The 19,688-nt window shown below is 42.9% G+C and overlaps 1 protein-coding gene across 1 annotated transcript; it reads left to right on the top strand.

Annotated features, from left to right (window-relative positions):
- The first annotated feature begins 13,897 nt into the window (after positions 1–13,897).
- NTF4 (neurotrophin 4) lies at positions 13,898–14,726 on the top strand. Its single transcript, XM_070729996.1, has one exon. It carries the CDS (start codon positions 13,904–13,906, stop codon positions 14,516–14,518), a length of 615 nt encoding a protein of 204 aa, XP_070586097.1. The 5' UTR covers positions 13,898–13,903; the 3' UTR covers positions 14,519–14,726.
- Positions 14,727–19,688: the final 4,962 nt, after the last annotated feature.

Raw genomic sequence — 19,688 nt, 5'->3', positions numbered from 1 at the left:
CTGAGACTCAATTTACATGTCTACCCGTTCCCCCCCCCCCCGAATCATACATATTCATTTATATTTCAAATTAATGGATTCATTTCACCCGATTAAGATAGGCCAAACCTTGCTTTTAATTAGCTGTATGCTACATCTAAATGTTAGGGGAAAAAAACTATAAAGAGGGTCTTTAATATCAGAACCTGATGTGATATAGTCTGATACTGTTGAAACATGCTGGATTTCAGTGCCCCAAATCTCCCAGGCAGCATTGGAGGAGTTAAAAGCCTAATACTTCTGAAGAGCACCAGATGGATGAATATTAGATCAGAACATCAGAGATGAACGTCAGATATGAAGGTGAGCTTTCTTGGTCATCATTGCTATGATTACAAAATGGAAGCAGCTATAAACGTTTTGGACTAAGATGAAATATTAATAAATAAATAGGTCAAAAATAGTTTGGCGAGGGGTTGCAAACTAAAATTATTGACACAATAATAAAACAGTGTTCTAATTTCTTCCATCTGGTTAGAATAAAGGTACAGTTCTATTTGAAGATGCCTCATTGCAGGTGGTTTCACATTGGGGATCATCCATAAATCATTATGTGACAAGGGCAGAATGGCACATAGGTTAGAATGAGGGCAAACTGTGATGAGGAAGTATAAAAAATGTGACATATTTTATAGATGGTTTGTAAGCCACTTGAAAAATCATTTTTCTGTCACCACTTCAAGCTGATTTCCATTACTTTGGTAAAGAAGCTTTTGTTCAGAATAGTAAAAGCACCTTGATTTTTTTTGGATTTTTTTATTTTTTTGCTGGAAGCAAAACTGCAGCAAGCACTCAAATGAAATGCACATGGTAGCAAATACCAGCTTTATTTTGTATTACAGAAGCTGAGAGGTATCAAATTCTGGGGTGGGAATGAGTGGGGTGGGAAAGGCAGACAGGTAGTGAAGTTAGTGGGCTAGTACAAACTCATTTAGGCATTTAGCACTGGCTGGATTCACACAATATACTGAACCATACATAAAATAATCCCAGAGATTGGGTGCAAATCATGAACTGCTTGAATCATCAATGATACATACCAAGCAAAGTAATCACTTTCTGGCACTTAATGTCCAGCAGAAGTAGGTTATAGTAATAAATACCTGAGTACTGAAGACAAATGCATCAATAAATAGGCTAGAACAAACTTTGGAATAACCATGTTTAAAATCATGAGAATTTGGTGTGTTTGCTTAATACGGAGACTAAGTTCAGTGGCCTTTAATTACTGGTAAGAGGAATTAGTATTGAGAGCCAAGTATATAAAGATTTAAAAAGCAGGCCCCAAATGCTTTTGCTAGGATATAAAACATGAGAGCACCCTTCTTGAGGAAAAAATGCAACCGTCATAAATTTAAAAATGATATTTTTTTTGTATTATCATGAAAATCAAAAGTAGGGGCTTGCCCCCCCCCCTTAGCCAAAGAGAGGGCTAGCACTTAAAATGAAGGAGATATAAAAGGAGATCAGTGAGGTCAAGTGGTATGAGTTCAGGGCAAGTCTAAATGTATACAACAATCTTCCTGAAGAGGTCTATTGGTTTAGTTTGCATTAATTCTATGGATTGCACTTCATGGTGGAGGATCCCAGTTCTATATCATGTAAGAGCAATAACCTTTAAGCTTTAGTGGAGAATTGTCATTTATTCTATTTATTACATTTCTTGTCTATTTGGCCCCTGTTTATATTCCCTGAGTGCCACACAGAGATAGCATTTCCTGTATATTTTGAAGTAGTGGGCTACTTAAAAAGTTTGTGTCCGAATAAATTTCATTAGTTTTCCACTTAAATTCCAATGAATGACATTTGTTACATGTTTATTTTCAAACTAAAGAGGCTTCAGAAGGTTTATTTTCCATATCATTTGGCATTTACAACTCACGAGTGTCAGGACTACTCAAGACTACTCCATGAGTAAAGACCCTTTTAAAATAAATGCTCCAAGTATTCTCATTCTGGATGTGCCTCATTTTGTTTTAATGTATCTTCCTCTTCCTTTTGAAATTGATGGTGAAGAACAAAAAGGAGGAGGAGGAGATGGCTAGGGCCTCAGGATATATTGCTATAGCAAAGACTGTTTCCTACCATTTTCCCGCCCTGAGCTCTACCTCAGCCCAAGGAGGGAAAAAAGAGCCCCGGGCCATAGACTACAGAAGGACGAGCTTGAACCTGATCGCCTCGGGTCTCTCCCCAGACTGAAGGGGGGGAGTTCCGGGTTTAGGGCTGGAAACAGGCCTGATGAACTGCTTGCCCAAGGAGGAAGCCGGTCTCCATTGCAGAAGGCAGGGGACTAGTCCTCAGCAATCCCTACTGCCCTCGGCTCTCTTCTCCCACCCCACCCCACCCTCACCCCCCGCTTTTGAAGTGGGTCGGGCAAAGACCCCAAACCTTGAAGACGCCGGTGGGGCGTGTGTCAGGTATGGGCTTCGATGAAGGAAGGGGGGCGACGGCGGAGAAGCCTTTTCAGAGAGTGACAGCGGCGAGACAAACCCCGAGCCGGGCGGCGGTAGAGACACGGCCAGGTAAGGAAGAAGCGGGCAGGCGAGGCAGAGGCTAGGAAGGAGGAACAGAAAGTGGGGCTCTCCCACCGTCCACGTCCGCTTGTCCGTCGCGCTCTCGTCGTTTTCTGCACGTTTGCTCTCTCCACCTCAGCGCCATCAGCCAATCTTCCGCCCGCCCCCTTCGGCGTTTCTTCTCTACCCGATGCCTCCTGCTCGATCCTTCCTTCCCCATCCATCTCCGGCACCTCCAAACCAGTTCCGCCGGTCCTTCTCCGTCGGGGTCTTTCCCATTCCCCCACGCGCAGCGGCGTCGCTCCACTCTCTTCTCTCTCTCTCTCTCTCTCCCGCACTCCCCCACCTCCAACTGGGGAGTGGAGCCTCCGCCGACTCTCGCCTTCCACACACCCCTGCCTCAAACTCCAGCAGCTTTTAGTGTGCTCGCCTGAACCGCAAAGCAGGGAATGGGATCCCGACGGTGCCGAGCTCCTCTTGGTGTTTGGAAGCCCGAAGAAGGCGTCCGGGGCACTTTAAAGGTAGGAGGCGAGCCGCGGCGGAGAGGAACTCTCAAAACCCGTCTCCCTCGACTGGGTGCCCTCCACCTGGGTGGGATTCCTAGCTAGAAAACTAATTGAAAGATGAGGGCAATTGTCGCCCAATTCCTCCAGAGGGCATCAAGTTGAAGAAGACGGGTGCTCTCCAGCCAGAAGTCCTATTTTCTACTAGATGGGGGATCAGGAGGCCTGTACCCCCATCTAGTAGTGACTTCCCTGTAAAGCACACTAATAAGTGATTCGGTGCTACTTCCCTTCTCCCCAATATTCTCTCCTGTGCTGGGAGGCTGCCCTGCCTTCCTCTCCCAGAAAACCCTACCCTAGTCCTCTTACCTCCAGGTAAATGGGTGGCAAGCTATAACCAATATGCCATCTTACACATTCCCACATTTGTCTATGAGCAGGACTAGATGGAAACCAGCTGGAGAGAGAAAGAGAAAAGCGGAAATATCCTTGCCTGCTTTGGATTACCTGCTGGTGATGGAAAGCAGGATCTCTGGGTGCCTTGCAAGGAGAGCAATTTAATACTTAGGGAAAACAGGGTTGCTTCCCCACTGCAAAATCTCCTCCCTTCGCTTTGACTCAGGCCATGCACATGCTTTCCATAATGCTAATGAGAAAGGTGGATGAGAATTTTGACCTCTATAGCATGAGAAACAAAGACAATTTTGTACTTAAATCACCACAATTGCTAGACTGGAAGTGGGGTTAAAGATAGGTTGGATATGATAGGCAAGAAGCCCATTTTCTCCAGTATGGAGAAAGAATTTTAATTTTCCAATTCTAATTAACCAGCAGAATTAATTCCCATAATATCTGGAAGCTTTGGTTATTATATGATAATGCACCTGGAGAACACCAGTTAGAGACAGCTCTCAAAACAAACTTTGTGAAATTTTTATGAGTTTGATTAAGGCAAATAGAGTCTGTGCGCTCATTCAATCATTCATTCATTCCATTTCTATAGATAACCATCTCAGTCAAGTGACTCTGGATAGCTTACAATTCTAAAACTATAAAACAATAAAAAATACAATATATCCAAAAAAAATCATGGGGTGACCTCCTCCCAAATAAACTTGTTACTTAGGAAGCAAGTATGTGGGGGAGATCATCCACCCACATTCTCCCACTTCACTATCTTCTAATCTGGAGAGGTAAGAATATATTTTCATTTAAACACATTAAGTGAAGGTGAAACAATTTCTTAGCAGTACTGGTGAGACATAAGATTCAAGAATAGATTATAGTTAAGACACCAGTCAGTAACAGTGAACTACATTTATACTGTAATGAAATACATTTATACAAATTGTAGGTAACATATTAATTATTAAAAATAATTGATCAGGCCTGGAAGAGATATTACAATATATCTATTACATATTCAGTACAAGTAAGTTGATTGGTTCCTTTTCCTTTAATGTACATGTACATTTGTGCTTCTGAAATATGTATTCATCATTGGAATGTATAAAAAGTGCTAGAAAGATAGATGGGAATAACTGTGTATGGCTGAAACCAAAGTTTAAAATGTTGATGTGGTTCTTTCATGTTCTTCCTAATTTGTGCTCCCAGATTTAGATCACTGCTTAAATGGAATCTTAAGGAAAAAATAACTCCTAGATTCCCTACCCCTGTTGGTCTTCTGAATAAGCCTAAATTTTCAATCTTCACTGATCTTAATTATTCTTAGAAGCCCAACTGTATGATTAAAAATACTTGTTGGATCTATTTAGAATTTCTACTTGTTCAAATGAGAGAATGTTGCAAATAACTTAGAATTAAAGAATAGAGTGTCTTTGTACACATTCAGACTTCCTTTTCCATATCAAAATTGAACTGGGGTCACTATCACTTTCACCTAAGGTTATTTTGCCCATTATTGACTTACCCACATTTTTTCTTCATTTCTGCCACTTAACTAAGGTTTAAAAAATTTAAGTGTTCTTATCATGAAGTCCTTAGCATCCCAGAAGCCCTTTTTTGCTGGTCTGATTTACCCTGACACCAGATATCCACTAGCAGTTATTTGGGGGTCAACCTTCAGTGTAGTTCTTGGATCCTGTATATTGAGATTGCATCTTAGCCCTAATTGGTCAAAGATTTTTGAACTGTGTAACCCACAGGTTTGGACTCTTTGTTTAAGTGACTCCTTATGTCCCAAAGTAATTCTCAGCTTCAAAGCAGTCCAAATTCTGCCCATGAATCCTCTAGGACAGTCTAGGACAGACCTGGGCAACATGTGGCCCGCCTGCTGTCTGTGACCGGCCCAACTTTTCTAGATAAGAACCATGTGTTCAAGATATAATATATAATATATAATTATATATATATAATATAATATAATATAATATAATATAATATAATATAATATAATATAATATAATATAATATAATATAATATAATATAATATAATATAATATAATATAATATAATATAATATAATATAATATATATTTATAATTTATAATATAATTAACTCAGTTCTACCCAATAATATACAGTATTGGGTAGAACTGAATTAATTATATTAGTCCGGCCCTCTAAAACCATCCCAATTTATCATGCGGCCCTAGGGCAAAATTAATTGCACACCCCTAGTCTAGAATCTGCATTCAGAACTATTTGACTGGCATATTTCAAGGGTTACTACAAAGCAGGAAGCCAGAGCATTCCTGTATAGCAGGGGTGTCAAACACAAGGCGCGTGGGCTGGATCCAATCTGTGAGATGCTTAGATCTGGCCTGTGGTGCCTCTGCCAGCCAAGCTCTATTTTCAGCTGCGACAGCCTCTGGCAACCCTCTGCTAGTAAAAACAACCAAGCACCATTTTCCCTGGCAAAGTGCTCAGACTACCACAGGCGTCCTCCATGAGTGATGTCGAGTTGGCCACACCTATCCCGGCCATGCCCCTCCCACAAGATCAAACACAACCCTCAATGAAATTGAGTTTGACACCCTTGCTGTATCAAGTTAAATGGAGATTAATTTGGTATCTCAGATTTTCTGACTCATGCCTGAAAGTCAGGTAAGGCTATCTGACCATGTTTTTCCCCCAAATAATACATGTCCCCTTAATAAGGCCAATCAGGCTTTTCAGTGCATGCACTGAAATAAGCCCCCCCCCCAACCACTTTCCGGGGAAAGTGGGGAACATGCTGTGAGCCATTCTTTTTGCGGCAGGCACTTTTTTGGCCGAAAGGGCAAGAGCAATTGAGGGGTGGGTGCGTGTACATGCTGCGGGACTAGCTCGGCTGCTCCGGACTGCCTAGGGCAATTTGAAACGTGCTTCTACCTGTGAGGAAGAGGAGGCGAGCATCGATCTCTGCCTCACCACCTCCTCGCAGGCAGGAGCGCATTTCAAAATGCTGCCAGAGGCAGCCCATAGGAGCCAAGACGGTCCTGCGGGGTGTACACGTACCCCCCCTTTCCCAGCCAAAATAGTGCCCACTGCATAAAGAGCGGCTCCAGCCGAGAGAGCAAAAGCAAGGGACTGGCTCAGCTCCTATGGCAGTGGTTCTCAACCTGGGGGTTGGGACCCCTTTGGGGGTTGAATGGCCATTTCACAGGGGTCGCCTAAGACCATGGGAAAAGACAAATTCTGGAACCAACTCCCCCCGGAGATTAGAGCTGCCCCTACTCTCCTTGCCTTTCGCAAGCTTCTTAAGACCCACCTGTGTCGTCAGGCATGGGGGAACTGAGACATCTCCCCCGGGCATATACAATTTATGAATGGTATGTATGTATGTATGGGTGTTTAGAAATGGGGTTTTTAAAATGTTTTTAGTAGAAATTTAGATTTGTTGTAAATTGTCTTTTGCACTTTGTTGTGAGCCGCCCCGAGTCTGCGGAGAGGGGCGGCATACAAATCTAAACAAACAAACAAACAAACAAACAAACAAACAAACAAACAAACCTAAAGCTTCTATTCTGGAGCCTTGGAACCTATTTTTTACAATCCAACCAATAAGGTGTTTACAATGGGGGTGTCCCTCTGACCTTCTTGCCAATCAGCTTAAAGCTCTGATGGGAGAATTGGTGCTAGACATATGGTTGGGGGTCACCACAACATGAGGAACTGTATTAAGGGGTCACGGTATTAGAAAGGTTGAGAACCACTGTCCTATGGGCTTCCTCCAGCAGCGTATGGAAACACGTTCCTACCTGTATTGAGGTGGTGAGGCCAATCAGATGTAGCAAGCCCACAAGCGCAGGGCTTGAGCAGCAGATGGGAGCATCCAGCCTGTCACTGTCATTGTCGCATGCAGTGGCCGAGGCCTTTAAGGCACTTGCCAGGGGAGCTGTGTGCTGTCCTGGAGCTGCCACCACTGTTCCTCACGGTGGAGGTGCCGGTGTGCCGTGACTCTTGGGCACTTGCTGCTTGTGCCTCTGTGGCTACTGATGTTGCAGAGCCCTGCAGTCAGCTAGAGTAGTGTTTCCCAACCTTGGCAACTTGAAGATATCTGGACTTCAACTCCCAGAATTCCCCAGCCAGCAAATGCTGGCTGGGGAATTCTGGGAATTGAAGTCCAGATATTTTCAAGTTGCCATGGTTGGGAAACACTGAGCTAGAAAGTGCTGGGCCTTATTGCCATGCACTCAAAACCCTGATTATCGGGGCATGTCTTATTTTGGGGGAAACAGGGTGAAACCAGGACAGAGACTTGAAAAGGACTATGAACGGGCTATGGTAAAAAAAAAAAACAAAGGTTTGGCAACATTGGTGTGATTGTAATTGTTTTTGTGTACATCATGATGCAGGTTTAAAAAAAAGGTGGGCTTCATTATGACCAGCATTATGACCAATTCTTGACATTTTAAAGCAAATCTTGTGAATCCCCAACAAAATATGGTTAAAAGTAGGGCAGGATAATGAGATCCTATGGGGAGATATCCTGACTTCGAAGTGAATAGCCAATTTAAGCAAATTATTATTTATATAAAAATCTAGATCAGTGGTTCTCAACCTGGGAATTGGGACCTCTTTGGTGGGTCAAACAACCTATTTCACAGAGTTGGCCTACGACCATGGGAAAAGACAAATTTCCCGTGGTGTTAGGAACTAAAGCTTCTAGGCCTTGGAACATATTTTTACAATATGACCAATCAGGTGTTTACAGTGGTGATGTCCCTCTGACTGTCCTGCCAATGAGTTTAAAGCTCTATTGGGAGAATTGGCACCAGACTTATGGTTGGGGGTCACCACAACATGAAATATTAAGGGATTGCGGCATTAGAAAGGTTGAGAACCACTGATCTAGATGGTCTATGTATCACATGTCTCAAGTGATATCAGGCATAGAATTTAAATGTTTAAAATTTCAACTTCCTTTTAAGCAAAGGTCAGATTGGTTTACTCACCATGCCAAGTCAAGACTCAAATGTAATTTAATGAATAAAACATTATTGGCCGGGATGAAAGACTACATTAACTATTAACCATGATTGCAAATCATAATGCAAGACACAAAGCCAAAACAAATCAAACCATATGGAGAGTTAAGCACAGAATGTGAACTCTACCAATGTTATTGTGTACATGGGAAGACTAGTGGAGTCTTGTACTATATTTTGAATGGAGCTGAAAATCACTGAATGTTCATCTCATTTAAACCAATAGCAGGATCTTGATTGAATTATACAGAGTCCTGTGCTTTCTTCAGGCAGAAACTCATATAGGCTAAAGAGGTGGTGGGCTGGCGTTTTCTCTCTTCCACAAATGAACAGCTGACTTTGCCGCCAAAGCTGGTTATTTGGCAGCTTTGCTCCTTAAAATTGAATGGGAGTAACTAGGAAGGACAACTGCTTCCCCACAAAAGAAAGAAATCCACACATCTAAAATGCAATTTTTGCCAAAATATCTAAAAAGACCAAGATCTTTCACTGTCCTATTACCAGGCAGAAAAAAAGAGGAAAGAAAGAATGAATGGTATACCAAAAACTTTTTGTATAGAGCTTCAAGCCAAAACTGTGGACATCTTTGACATAGCTAAGGCTCCCTCCTTTTTGAATGGTATTGCGGCAGAAGAGCACGTTGGAGCCTGCCCAGCACTAAGCTACAAATACCTCCTTGAAGCAGGGGCTGGTTCCCCTGCCTTAAGTGCCTGCAGCTTCACATCACAGCCCCCACAGCCCCCTCTCTTTCCAATGGGAGGGAACCAGGTCATGCGTGTTGGGCATTGTGGGAAAAATGTATATACAAATAGCCTAAGGGTCAGGCTTAACATTGTTTGCTTAGCCACTAGGCACCACTTCTCTCTCAAAACCGAAGAATCCAAGTCTCACCCTTTTGTAAGTCAGAGAACAACATATTCTAGATTGCCTTTGTTAATACCAAGGAAAGCAAAAATGGAAATTTTGTTCTTTTCTCTTTCTCTACCTTACCTATTATAGATTTTTGCTACTTTCCTACAATTACCTTTAAAAAAAAAATTCTTTATCATTAAGCACAACAGGAATATGAACTGCTCATTACCAAGCCTTTTGCTTCACTCTCCTTCCCATTAGCTCTCACTCTTTCTGGAAGATCAGATTTAGCAATTAAACAGAGAGATAGACATGTACCTGAATATGTTCTAAGAACAAACTCTTTTTTATTACATGGCATTACATTCTCTTTATTCTGCTCTTCTTTTCTCTCCCTGCCATTCAGATGAAATAAGGGAACTTGTTTCTCTGTATCTACATGCTCATTCCCTCCCATCCTATTTCTCCCCCCTATAGCATTAGCGATGATGCATATTGCATGGGTTTAGTTTAGCCTAGTCTAGTGGGGGGGAGAAGAAAGGGAGGGGAGGTAGACCCAGTGTCAGTTTCAAAGGCAGGAGGGATTAGCTACCCTCCAAACCCATCCCCCTGTGGTAGTTCTCTCCAGATGTTACTACATCTGGATCCCATTCCTGTGACTCCTGTCAGCAGCTGTAGAATTTGCAGGCATCACCAGCTGCCCTTGGGATGGGGTAGAGCAGTGGGTAAAAAGGTTGCTTTATCAGTCCCCCTTTCCAGTGGCCAAGGGCAAGTGCTGCAAGAGGGGATGCTTTTAGTCAGAGTCTCTACCTTCATGGCTTGTTCAGCTTCTTGATTTCAAGAGAATATTCTTAACCTGTGGCTCAAGAAAGATTTTTCAAAGAATCTATTCTCTCTGCAGCATTTTTCCTCTCACTAGTGCTCTCTTCATCTTTAATGTCCTGTTGACTAGATATATTAAGAGTTAAGTAGTACCAATTGGGGGATTAAGGGTAAATCCCCGGATGCTTTTTCACACTGGAGGAGGGGGAGAACCTTTTAAAGTTTGAGTGCAACACCCAGCATCCCTGCCAGAATACTGAAAGCCTCTTTTGGCTGAGGGGGGGGGGCACACACATGACACAGGAATTGTAATCTAACGTATTTGGAGGCTGGCAGTTTAGTGAGACTATTATTAAAAATAATTGGGTAGTGCAATGGAATTTTGAGAGCCAGTTTGATGTAATGGTTAAGCCATCAAAAGCAACATGAGAAAATATTATTTCACTGAAAGAGTAGTAGATCCTTGGAACAAACTTCCAGCAGACGTGGTAGATAAATCCACAGTAACTGAATTTAAACATGCCTGGGATAAACATATATCCATCCTAAGATAAAATACAGAAAATAGTATAAGGGCAGACTAGATGGACCATGAGGTCCTTTTCTGCCGTCAGTCTTCTATGTTTCTAGAAACTGGGAGCAATGGCAAACTTGTTCCCTAAAAAACAAGAAAACTTTAGGGACTTGTCCAGACAATTAGCAGGGGTCAACATTCACTCAAAGGTACATACACACAAGAGACTCAGTGGGGAATATTTTTATAGCAGTTGTACGAATGTCCAGTCAGTGCCAGGAATTCAACTTGTAAAAGGCAGTTTCTTTAAACATTTGCAGCATATTTCTCAGAACCTTTTGAGCATTTCCATTTGTCTTGGCCCATTGTCTCAGATGTGATAGTGGAATGTATTCTTTCTGAAAAACTTATATTTCTGTCCTCTTTGGCTTTTCCAGATGCAACAATTGCAACTTTCATGTTTTGGCTGGAAAACAGGGTTTTATAAAAGATGATAGTTGGAAAAGATAACATTAATTCAGGGTTTCAGTGAAAACAAATATAGCTAGGTTTAAGCTGACTGTATAAATTGTGATCATTTAAGTCTGGGACATGGTTTTGTATGAGCAATTTTAAAATAGCATCATCCAGTTAGGAGTTTGCATGCCAGTATCATTCAATTTAAAGGAATGTAATTTACATTAATTTTCAAATGTATTCAAGCTATAGGTCCAACCTCAATCTGAGCAACCGACTGAGATATATGTCAGCTAGATTTTATCAGCTAGATTTTATAAGTGTGTAGATTTTCTAGCCTGCTATATCTTGTAAAATATTAGAAACCTTTAGGATTTTTGCAGTCTAAGCAACTTTTACAAGTCGATGTAAAAGCTATTGGTGTATATCTCTCTCCTCTATATCCCAGCCCCATCCATTTGGGAAATAGGAATTATAATCCAATTTATCTAAATGGCAGGAGATTTTGCTAGAACGCTAGAACAGGCAGGATGGTAGTTTAATGTTCTTTTCATTAAGAGGGTGTTGTTTCCCTCTTTTGCCAGATCCTATGAATGACATCAAATTCTCAGCCAAATCCATATTCTTCCACATCTTTCTACTGCCATCCCTTATCAACAGTGAGGCAATTGTTTTACCTCTGGGTGAGGGACCATTCTCTTTGCTATCTCAGCAGAAGCAAGGATGCAGCATGAGATTTGATGGGACCTGAGAAGTCCCGTCTTTCAGACACATGAACATCAAGGAATCACAAGTGCCTGTGAGAGACACTACAACAAAAAGATTACCATTGCCACACAGGCTGGCTTGCATCACCAAATATCCAAGCAAGACCCCACTCTGGGCTGGTCATGAATAAAGCCCAGGATCTGCTTGACTGTGGCCGAAGGAAGGCTTGAACCACAGGTAATCCTCCCAACCACTTTTGTCTATGTACTTTTATTGCAGCTTTCCTCAACCAAGCTGGATATGACGGTCTTGGTATATTCGGGTTTCTTCCCGTGTAGGATTTGGAAATTTCTGGCGACGTTTCGACGAGGTCCCACTCATCATCTTCAGGCTGGTGTTTCTGTCCTTGTTCTAAGGTGAACACTGGAACAAGGACAGAAACACCAGCCTGAAGATGATGAGTGGGACCTCGTCGAAACGTCGCCAGAAATTTCCAAATCCTACACGGGAAGAAACCCGAATATACCAAGACCGTCATACCTGTACCCGTGAAAATCTACGAAAACAAATACAATGTTCCCTCGATTTTCGCGGGTTCGAACTTCGCGGATAGCCTATACCACGGTTTTTTAAAAAAATATTAATTAAAAAATACTTCGCGGTTTTTTTCCTATACCACGGTTTTTTCCCTCTGATGACGTCATACATCATCACCAAGCTAATAATTTTTGCTAATAAATAACAAAAAAAATATTATTGCTAATAAATAATTATGTTTATAAATATCAGGATCACTATTCAATGGCGAGTACCAGTAATAATGGTGAGTAAATGGTTGTTAAGGGAATGGGAAATGGCAATTTAGGAGTTTAAAGTGTTAAGGGATGGCTTGTGATATTGTCCATAGCCAAAAATGGTGTATTTACTTCTGCATCTCTACTTCGCAAAAATTCAACTTTCGCGGGCGGTCTCGGAACGCATCCCCCGCGGAAATCGAGGGAACACTGTAATGCAGCTAAAAACATTTAACATAACATATATATATATATATATATATATATATATATATATATATAGTATATATAGTATATATAGTTTTTATTAGAATTGCATACACATCGAAAATAATGTACATTTTCATCATGCAGAATGGCTTCAGATCCCACATGAGCAAAGTTACTCTCATGAAAGCATGCATGAGGTTTTGTTTTGTTTTTAACCTTCTGAACTTAAAAGGTTTAATGAACCCAATTGTTCAAGGGTGGATCTTTAACTCTTAAAGCTTCTTTAATGAATACCAAAGAGATGTACTTATATGAGATCTGAAGATTTCTGAATCATTTCTGAAGTATACAGTGCCTTCATGTTTATTATAATTATGCTAATGAAAAAAGAATTTGTGAGAGATGAAAAACTACTGATGGGCTTTTTAATGGGAATGGTAAGAAACATAGTTGGTAAGAAGCATAGACTGAGATTTACACATGTGAGACTGGCTTTAATCTGTTTTAATTCAACGTTTAAATATATCTAACACTTTGCACCTGATTACTGATAACTATGAACTGGAAATACTGAGTTCAATATTATATTTAGCTCAATATTAGCTAATTGTCTGCTAATCTCGTGATTTCTTTGCTGATAATATCAAATTCTTTTATAAACTGAGTCCAGTTTGGACATCCTTTCTATGAGTCTCCAGTCTGAACACCAAGGGGCACTTGCTGAGAATATGATACACTGAAAGTTCCACTGTTCTCAGGAATTTTACATAAGAAGAAAAGCAAATATGCCAGCTGGTATGCCTCTGAATGAACTATCCATGCTTATTATTGCTTGCAGTGAGATCCTTTGATGGAATATCTGAGGCACTGCATTCTGGGAAGAATTAAGGTAGCTGCTGCAATGAGATGTTCTTAAATAAGGATTTTCTCAATCTTAGAATGGAATTGGCCCAGCTATAAAAGTGGAGGATGGTGGAAAAGGAGGAGCTGAACGCTGATGATCAATATCAATTTATTGTTGCTTTCTTTTTTCTGCATAGGTCCCCGCTGTGCAGAGTGATGCTTATTCTGTTCCATGCCATGGTCACCCCATTGCTCTGTGTCATCCAGGCTGCCCCCCTTCCCAACACCTATATCCTCCTTAATACCACTGATACCCTTTGGGCTGAGACTCCCCCGAGGGATTGGGACCTCTTCTCTCCACGCGTCACTCTGTCTAACCAAGCTCCTGAAGAGCCCCCCATGCTTTTCCTCATGGAGGACTCCAATACCCAACCTGGACAAGCTGCTAATAGAACAATCAAGTCCAAACGGTCATTGGAAGGGTCCCTACGCCGGGGAGAAATGTCTGTATGTGATAGTGTTAACGTGTGGGTGACAGACAAACGGACAGCTGTGGACATCCGTGGCAAAACGGTGACAGTGCTGTCTGAGGTGCAGACACTTACAGGCCCCCTCAGGCAATATTTCTTTGAGACCAAGTGTAATCCAGCTGGTGGAACCGTGGGTGGCTGCCGGGGTGTGGATCGACGCCATTGGATCTCTGAATGCAAACCTAAACAGTCTTATGTGAGGGCTTTGACTATGGATTCTGACAAGATTGTTGGTTGGCGCTGGATCCGGATTGACACTTCCTGTGTCTGCACCCTACTCACACGCACTGGTCGGACGTAGGAAAGAAAAGGGCATAGACCACGAACTCATTTTGGCCAATCAAAGCATGGCCAGCTCTCTAATATGTTCAATCATGGATTGGAATAATTCCTAAATTCAGCTTTCATTGGCCAAAGTCTCTGGGTGTGTGTGTGTGTTGTGTGTTTTTGTGTGTGTGTGTGGTTGCACGTATATGTGCCTGTGTTGAAAAAAAGAAGAGGGTGGTCTCTATTGATTAACAGCTTCTGGGCTACACTGATGATTCCATTTGTGCTGCAGCAAAACTAGGGGGAAGTATGCCATTACGGCCATAAGTTCGGGCATTTGGAAGCATGGTTTCTCTGTTGAAATGGCTGGAAGAAGAACCTAAAAGTCCTACTCGGGGAAAGTTGGGTATTGTTATAGCTGGTGGACTATGTTAGCCATGCAAACTGTGGGTAGTACAAAAGAGATTAGTGGGTTTTATGCAATCAAGAGGAACTCATTGATCACTACTTGTGATCCAGGCATGAGTATTAAGGTCCTTCTTTTCTACAATCCTCAGGAATCTTGCAAACCACAAGGGCCTCACCTCCCCCCCCCCCCCCCATGTTTTTCCTTCTGTGCACTCTCAGGGTTTTTCGAAATGTCTACCCTCGGGGAACATTTCCCATTTCCACACATCTGCCAAGGATTCCCTGCACATGATTAAAAAAGTTTTTCTGGGCATGTTTGAAAGTGCATTGTCTGTACATGTGTGGCCAGCAGCCACACCTGCTGAGCCTCACCTCCATTCTGTGCACACAGCTTAGAACTTTAGAGAATGCATTGGAAGGGAAATTAAGACGTTGTGGGAGGTTCACCCACCTTTACCAAGCTATGTCTTGAAAAAACATCTGATTCACCACTGAAGGCCTTTGGAAACCTTTTTGAAAAGCAATTTCTTAAGCAGAAAATGTTTACTTCCAAAATTCCCTTCCCCCCCCCAGTTTACCCCTCTCTTCTTATTTATTGCCGCATCTCCAATTAAGAGTTTATCTGTGACACAATCCTAACTTATTTGTGTGCATTCTGTGGGAAAATCATTTATAGGAAAGTGTGTGTGTGTTTGTGTGTGTGTGTGTTGGCTGGAGGGATTAAAAACAAACTTCTCAACTTCCTTTCCATTGTCATGAATATTTACTTTTGGGAGCTTGGGGGCAGGGGGAGCAGAGGAAGCCAGTAGTCAAGAAAAGCAAAACGTAGTTATTAATACAGTGATCCCCCGATTATCGCGAGGGTTCCGTTCCAAGACCCCTCGCGATAATCGATTTTTCGGGATGTAGTGGTGCGGAAGTAAAAACACCATCTGCGCATGCGCGCCCCTTTTTCCATGGCCGCACATGCGCAGATGGTGGAGTTTGCGTGTGGGCGGCGGGGAAGACCCAGGGAAGGTTCCTTCGGCCGCCCAACAGCTGATCTGCTCCGCAGCGCGGCAGCAGCGAGGAGCCGAAGATGGGGTTTCCCCGTGGAAACCCCATCTTCGGCTCCTCGCTGCCGCCGCGCTGCGGAGCAGATCAGCTGTTGGGTGGCCGAGGGAACCTTCCCTGGGTCTTCCCGCCGCCCAGGCAAAGGGGAAACCCCAAGATCGCTTGCCGCTTGCCGCTTCTCCGTCACCCGCCCGCCCGGCCGCTCGCTTGCCGCTTGCCGCTTCTCAGTCACCCGCCCGCCCGGCCACTCGCTTGCCGCTTGCCGCTTCTCCGTCACCCGCCTGCCCGGCCGCTCGCTTGCCGCTTGCCGCTTCTCCGTCACCCGCCCGCCCGGCCGCTCGCTTGCCGCTTGCCGCTTCTCCGTCACCCGCCCAGCCGGCCGCTCGCTTGCCGCTTGCCGCTTCTCCGTCACCCGCCCGCCCGGCCGCTCGCTTGCCGCTTGCCGCTTCTCCGTCACCCGGCCGCCCGGCCGCTCCCTTGCCGCTTGCCGCTTCTCCATCACCCACCCGCCCGGCCGCTCGCTTGCCGCTCGAGAGCAAGAGGGGGAGAGATAGAGAAAGAGAGAGAAGGAAAGAAAGAGATGAGAGAGGGAGGAAGAGAGTGTGAGAGAGGAAGAAGCAAGATAGAGAAAGAGAGAGAGAAAGAAAGATGAGAAAGGAAGGGAGTGACGTCATCGGGTGGAAAAATCGTGATATAGCGTTTCGCAAAGATCGAGATCGCGAAACTCGGGGGATCACTGTACATTTGAAGTATCCACAGGCTCTCCACCTGAGTCACTGTTTGGATTGCTCTGTGACCTTTAATGCCACCTGCAGGCTGAAAATAACATTGCAGAATCCTAATCAGAATCAAGTATTCACAAACACATTCATGGAATTTTCTCAGAAACAGTATAGAAGCAATTTGCCATTGTCACTTCCTAAAATAGTTTTCAACTTTTAAATCTTACTCATGTTTCTCAACTTCAGTGACTTTCAAATGTATAGACCAATTTCTAAACTGGGGAATTCTGGGAGTTGAAATCTCCACATCTGAAGGTCACTGTGATTGAGAAATACTGGTATAGACAGATTACCCTTGGATTTCTTCAAGTTTCCCATCAAAGTACTAGCCAGATTCAACCCTACTTAGCTTCTGAAACTAAAGATCAACCAGGTGCTTCTCTCAAAGGTAAACAACCTTCCTCTGTACAGGTGCTATATTTAACATTTTGGGAAGGAGGGAGGCTGCACACATTATGTCAGAATTATAAATTTTCAGTAATCGTTGTCAGATGGAGTACAAAAAAACATATAATTTAGCTATTGTTTCCCACTCTGGCTTAGATATGGATATTTTTAGTATTACATGCATGCTGTGGGCTAAAAACAACATTACCAAACTTGAAAAATCATATATGAATTTATGTCCATTATTAATCTGAATAGATTCTACAGCAACAGATTATTGCTTAATCTCAAAATTATTATAGGATCCTACTCTGAAGACTTGTTGAAGCTATCAAAGGAAAACACTTCAACAAATACAATGTGCTAAACATCATAGTACCCTACAGAGACACTGGAGATTTTGACCTTTTGTTTTTATCAAATAGTTGTAAATAGAAAAACTTACTGCAAGTGTCAACTGTGACCCTTTCAATGTCATTTGGGTTTAAAAGGGATAAACTGACAGAATAGGAAAGAACAGTGAGAAGAAGAGGATACAGCTTAGAGGACAGTATAGCCTAATGACTGAAGATAAACATGCATATTAATGTTAAGGACCTCAGGGTACAAGATTGGTGGTACTGTAGACTTTGATTTAGAAAGGCTTAATAAAAATTCCTTTCTTAATACTATTGAGGATAAGTGTGGATCATTATATATGTTATATAGCCAGAATAGCATCTCCCATGAAGAAGCAATTCAGCTTTGACAAGCTGGGAAAATACCCCAAATTTTGCAAACATTCTTGAGGGGGGAAATTTAAATGGGAAAGAAAAACATTCAGTAAGACGGAGGCATCTGTGAAAAAAAATGAAATGAACTCATTTAAGGAGAAATCTAGTTCTAACCGGATAGATGTATGCTCCACATTTTTGTAATGCAGTTCCCCTTTGTTATAAATTTGAAGATTGCCCCAAAATCAAGCACTTGGCAATCACTTCAGAATTATAAGAATGATTGCTTACAGGATAATAAACTTGATATAGGTAGTCACTGACCATAATGCAACTTGCTCATTACAGTTGTAAGTCATGATGGTCATAAAATCAATCACCATTTGACTGGATCCATGATTATGAATAGCAATAAGTGAATCCATTAATTGCTATGATATGTTTTTGCTGAAAAGTGGAAGTAACTTACAGCTTTCAGTCTTAATTTGTAATCATATGACTGCACAGGATGCTGCAAACAGCTACAAATGTAGATCAGTTCCTAATACTTGAAATGCAATTATGTGACTATGTGGAGGGGTGGTTGTTGGAACTTTGGGACTAGATTTATTAGTATTGTTTTGGTGGTCCCTTGTAACTTTGGCTGCTAAGTGACTGGTTGTAAGTTGAGGATTACTGTACTCTGCAAAATAACTGCAAAACCATAATTCTTTGACCCAAAATCTTTTCAAGCAGTTACATGTATTTGTTCCTTGAATAACATTTCCATATAGAAAGATGAAAAATTGAACATATTTGCCCATTATTTGGTGCTTTAAGCACCTCAAAGTTACTGCTGGTGTACTCTCTCTCCTTGGCCAGGTTGCTTATGATGTGTAGGTTGGGGGGCAAGGTGTGTGGGGCAGGGGAAGGGGAAGGCCAACTGCCACTCCTTACGAGGAGACCAAGCTTTGTAACCAAAACATTCTCAGTTACAGTATAGGATGGGAGACCACCAGGAGAGGTGATGGCAAAAGAGCAACAGGGCTGCTGGTGGCCAAGTACTAAAGCAGGACTTCCCTCAGACCTTCCATCCCACTTATAATTTCCTTCTTTCCTTCTTGTTCCCATCTTCCTTCCTTCCCATTTCCTCCTTCCCTTCTTCAGTCCCATTTTCCTTCCTTCTCGCCTTTGCATTCCCCCCTCCTCCCCTTCTCATTCCCATCTTCCCTTCCTTCATTTCCCTCCTCCCTCTCCCCCACCCTTATTCCTCCTATCCCTACCCTTTTCCTTCCTTCCTTCCTTCCTTCCATCCCCCCTCCCTCCCTGCCTCCTTCCTTCTTATTCCCATCTCCTTCCTTTTTTCCTCCCCTCCTTCTTTCCCTGCTTCTCATTGCCATCTCCTTCCTCCTCCACTCTCAGGAAGCAAGGGAGAGATTGGCAGTGCTATGGCTTTCTCACATGGGGGCGGGAGCAGTCCCAGTGAAAGGGAAGCCTTACGTGCTGTGAAGCTAGGCCAATGAGTGGACCATGAAGGCTTGTGGTGGCCATCTAGGCCAGAACATAGCCAGTCTTAGATCTGACCCACAGGGCTGCCCTGGAGCTAGTGAGAGGCCCCCCTGGCGCCTTGGCAAAAGAGAAGCCTTGCAGGCCTGTGAGGTCAGGCCAAGCCAGCAAGCAGGATATGGAGTAACTGGTGGTGGGAGCAGCGCTGATCTACAATTTGTGGTGGCCATCTGGACTAGAACACAGTCAGCCTTAGATCTGACCTATCCCACAGCCAGGAAGGGGCCACTTTGCTGCCTTGGTCCCGCCCTCTAGGTGTGTGCACAGGAGATGGGGAGCGCTGGCATCCTGGGTAAAAGGGAAGCACTCAGAATGC

The sequence above is a fragment of the Erythrolamprus reginae genome, chromosome Z (genome assembly GCF_031021105.1).
Source record: "Erythrolamprus reginae isolate rEryReg1 chromosome Z, rEryReg1.hap1, whole genome shotgun sequence".
Lineage (NCBI taxonomy): Eukaryota > Metazoa > Chordata > Lepidosauria > Squamata > Dipsadidae > Erythrolamprus > Erythrolamprus reginae.
This window is presented reverse-complemented; position numbering and strand designations above follow the sequence as displayed.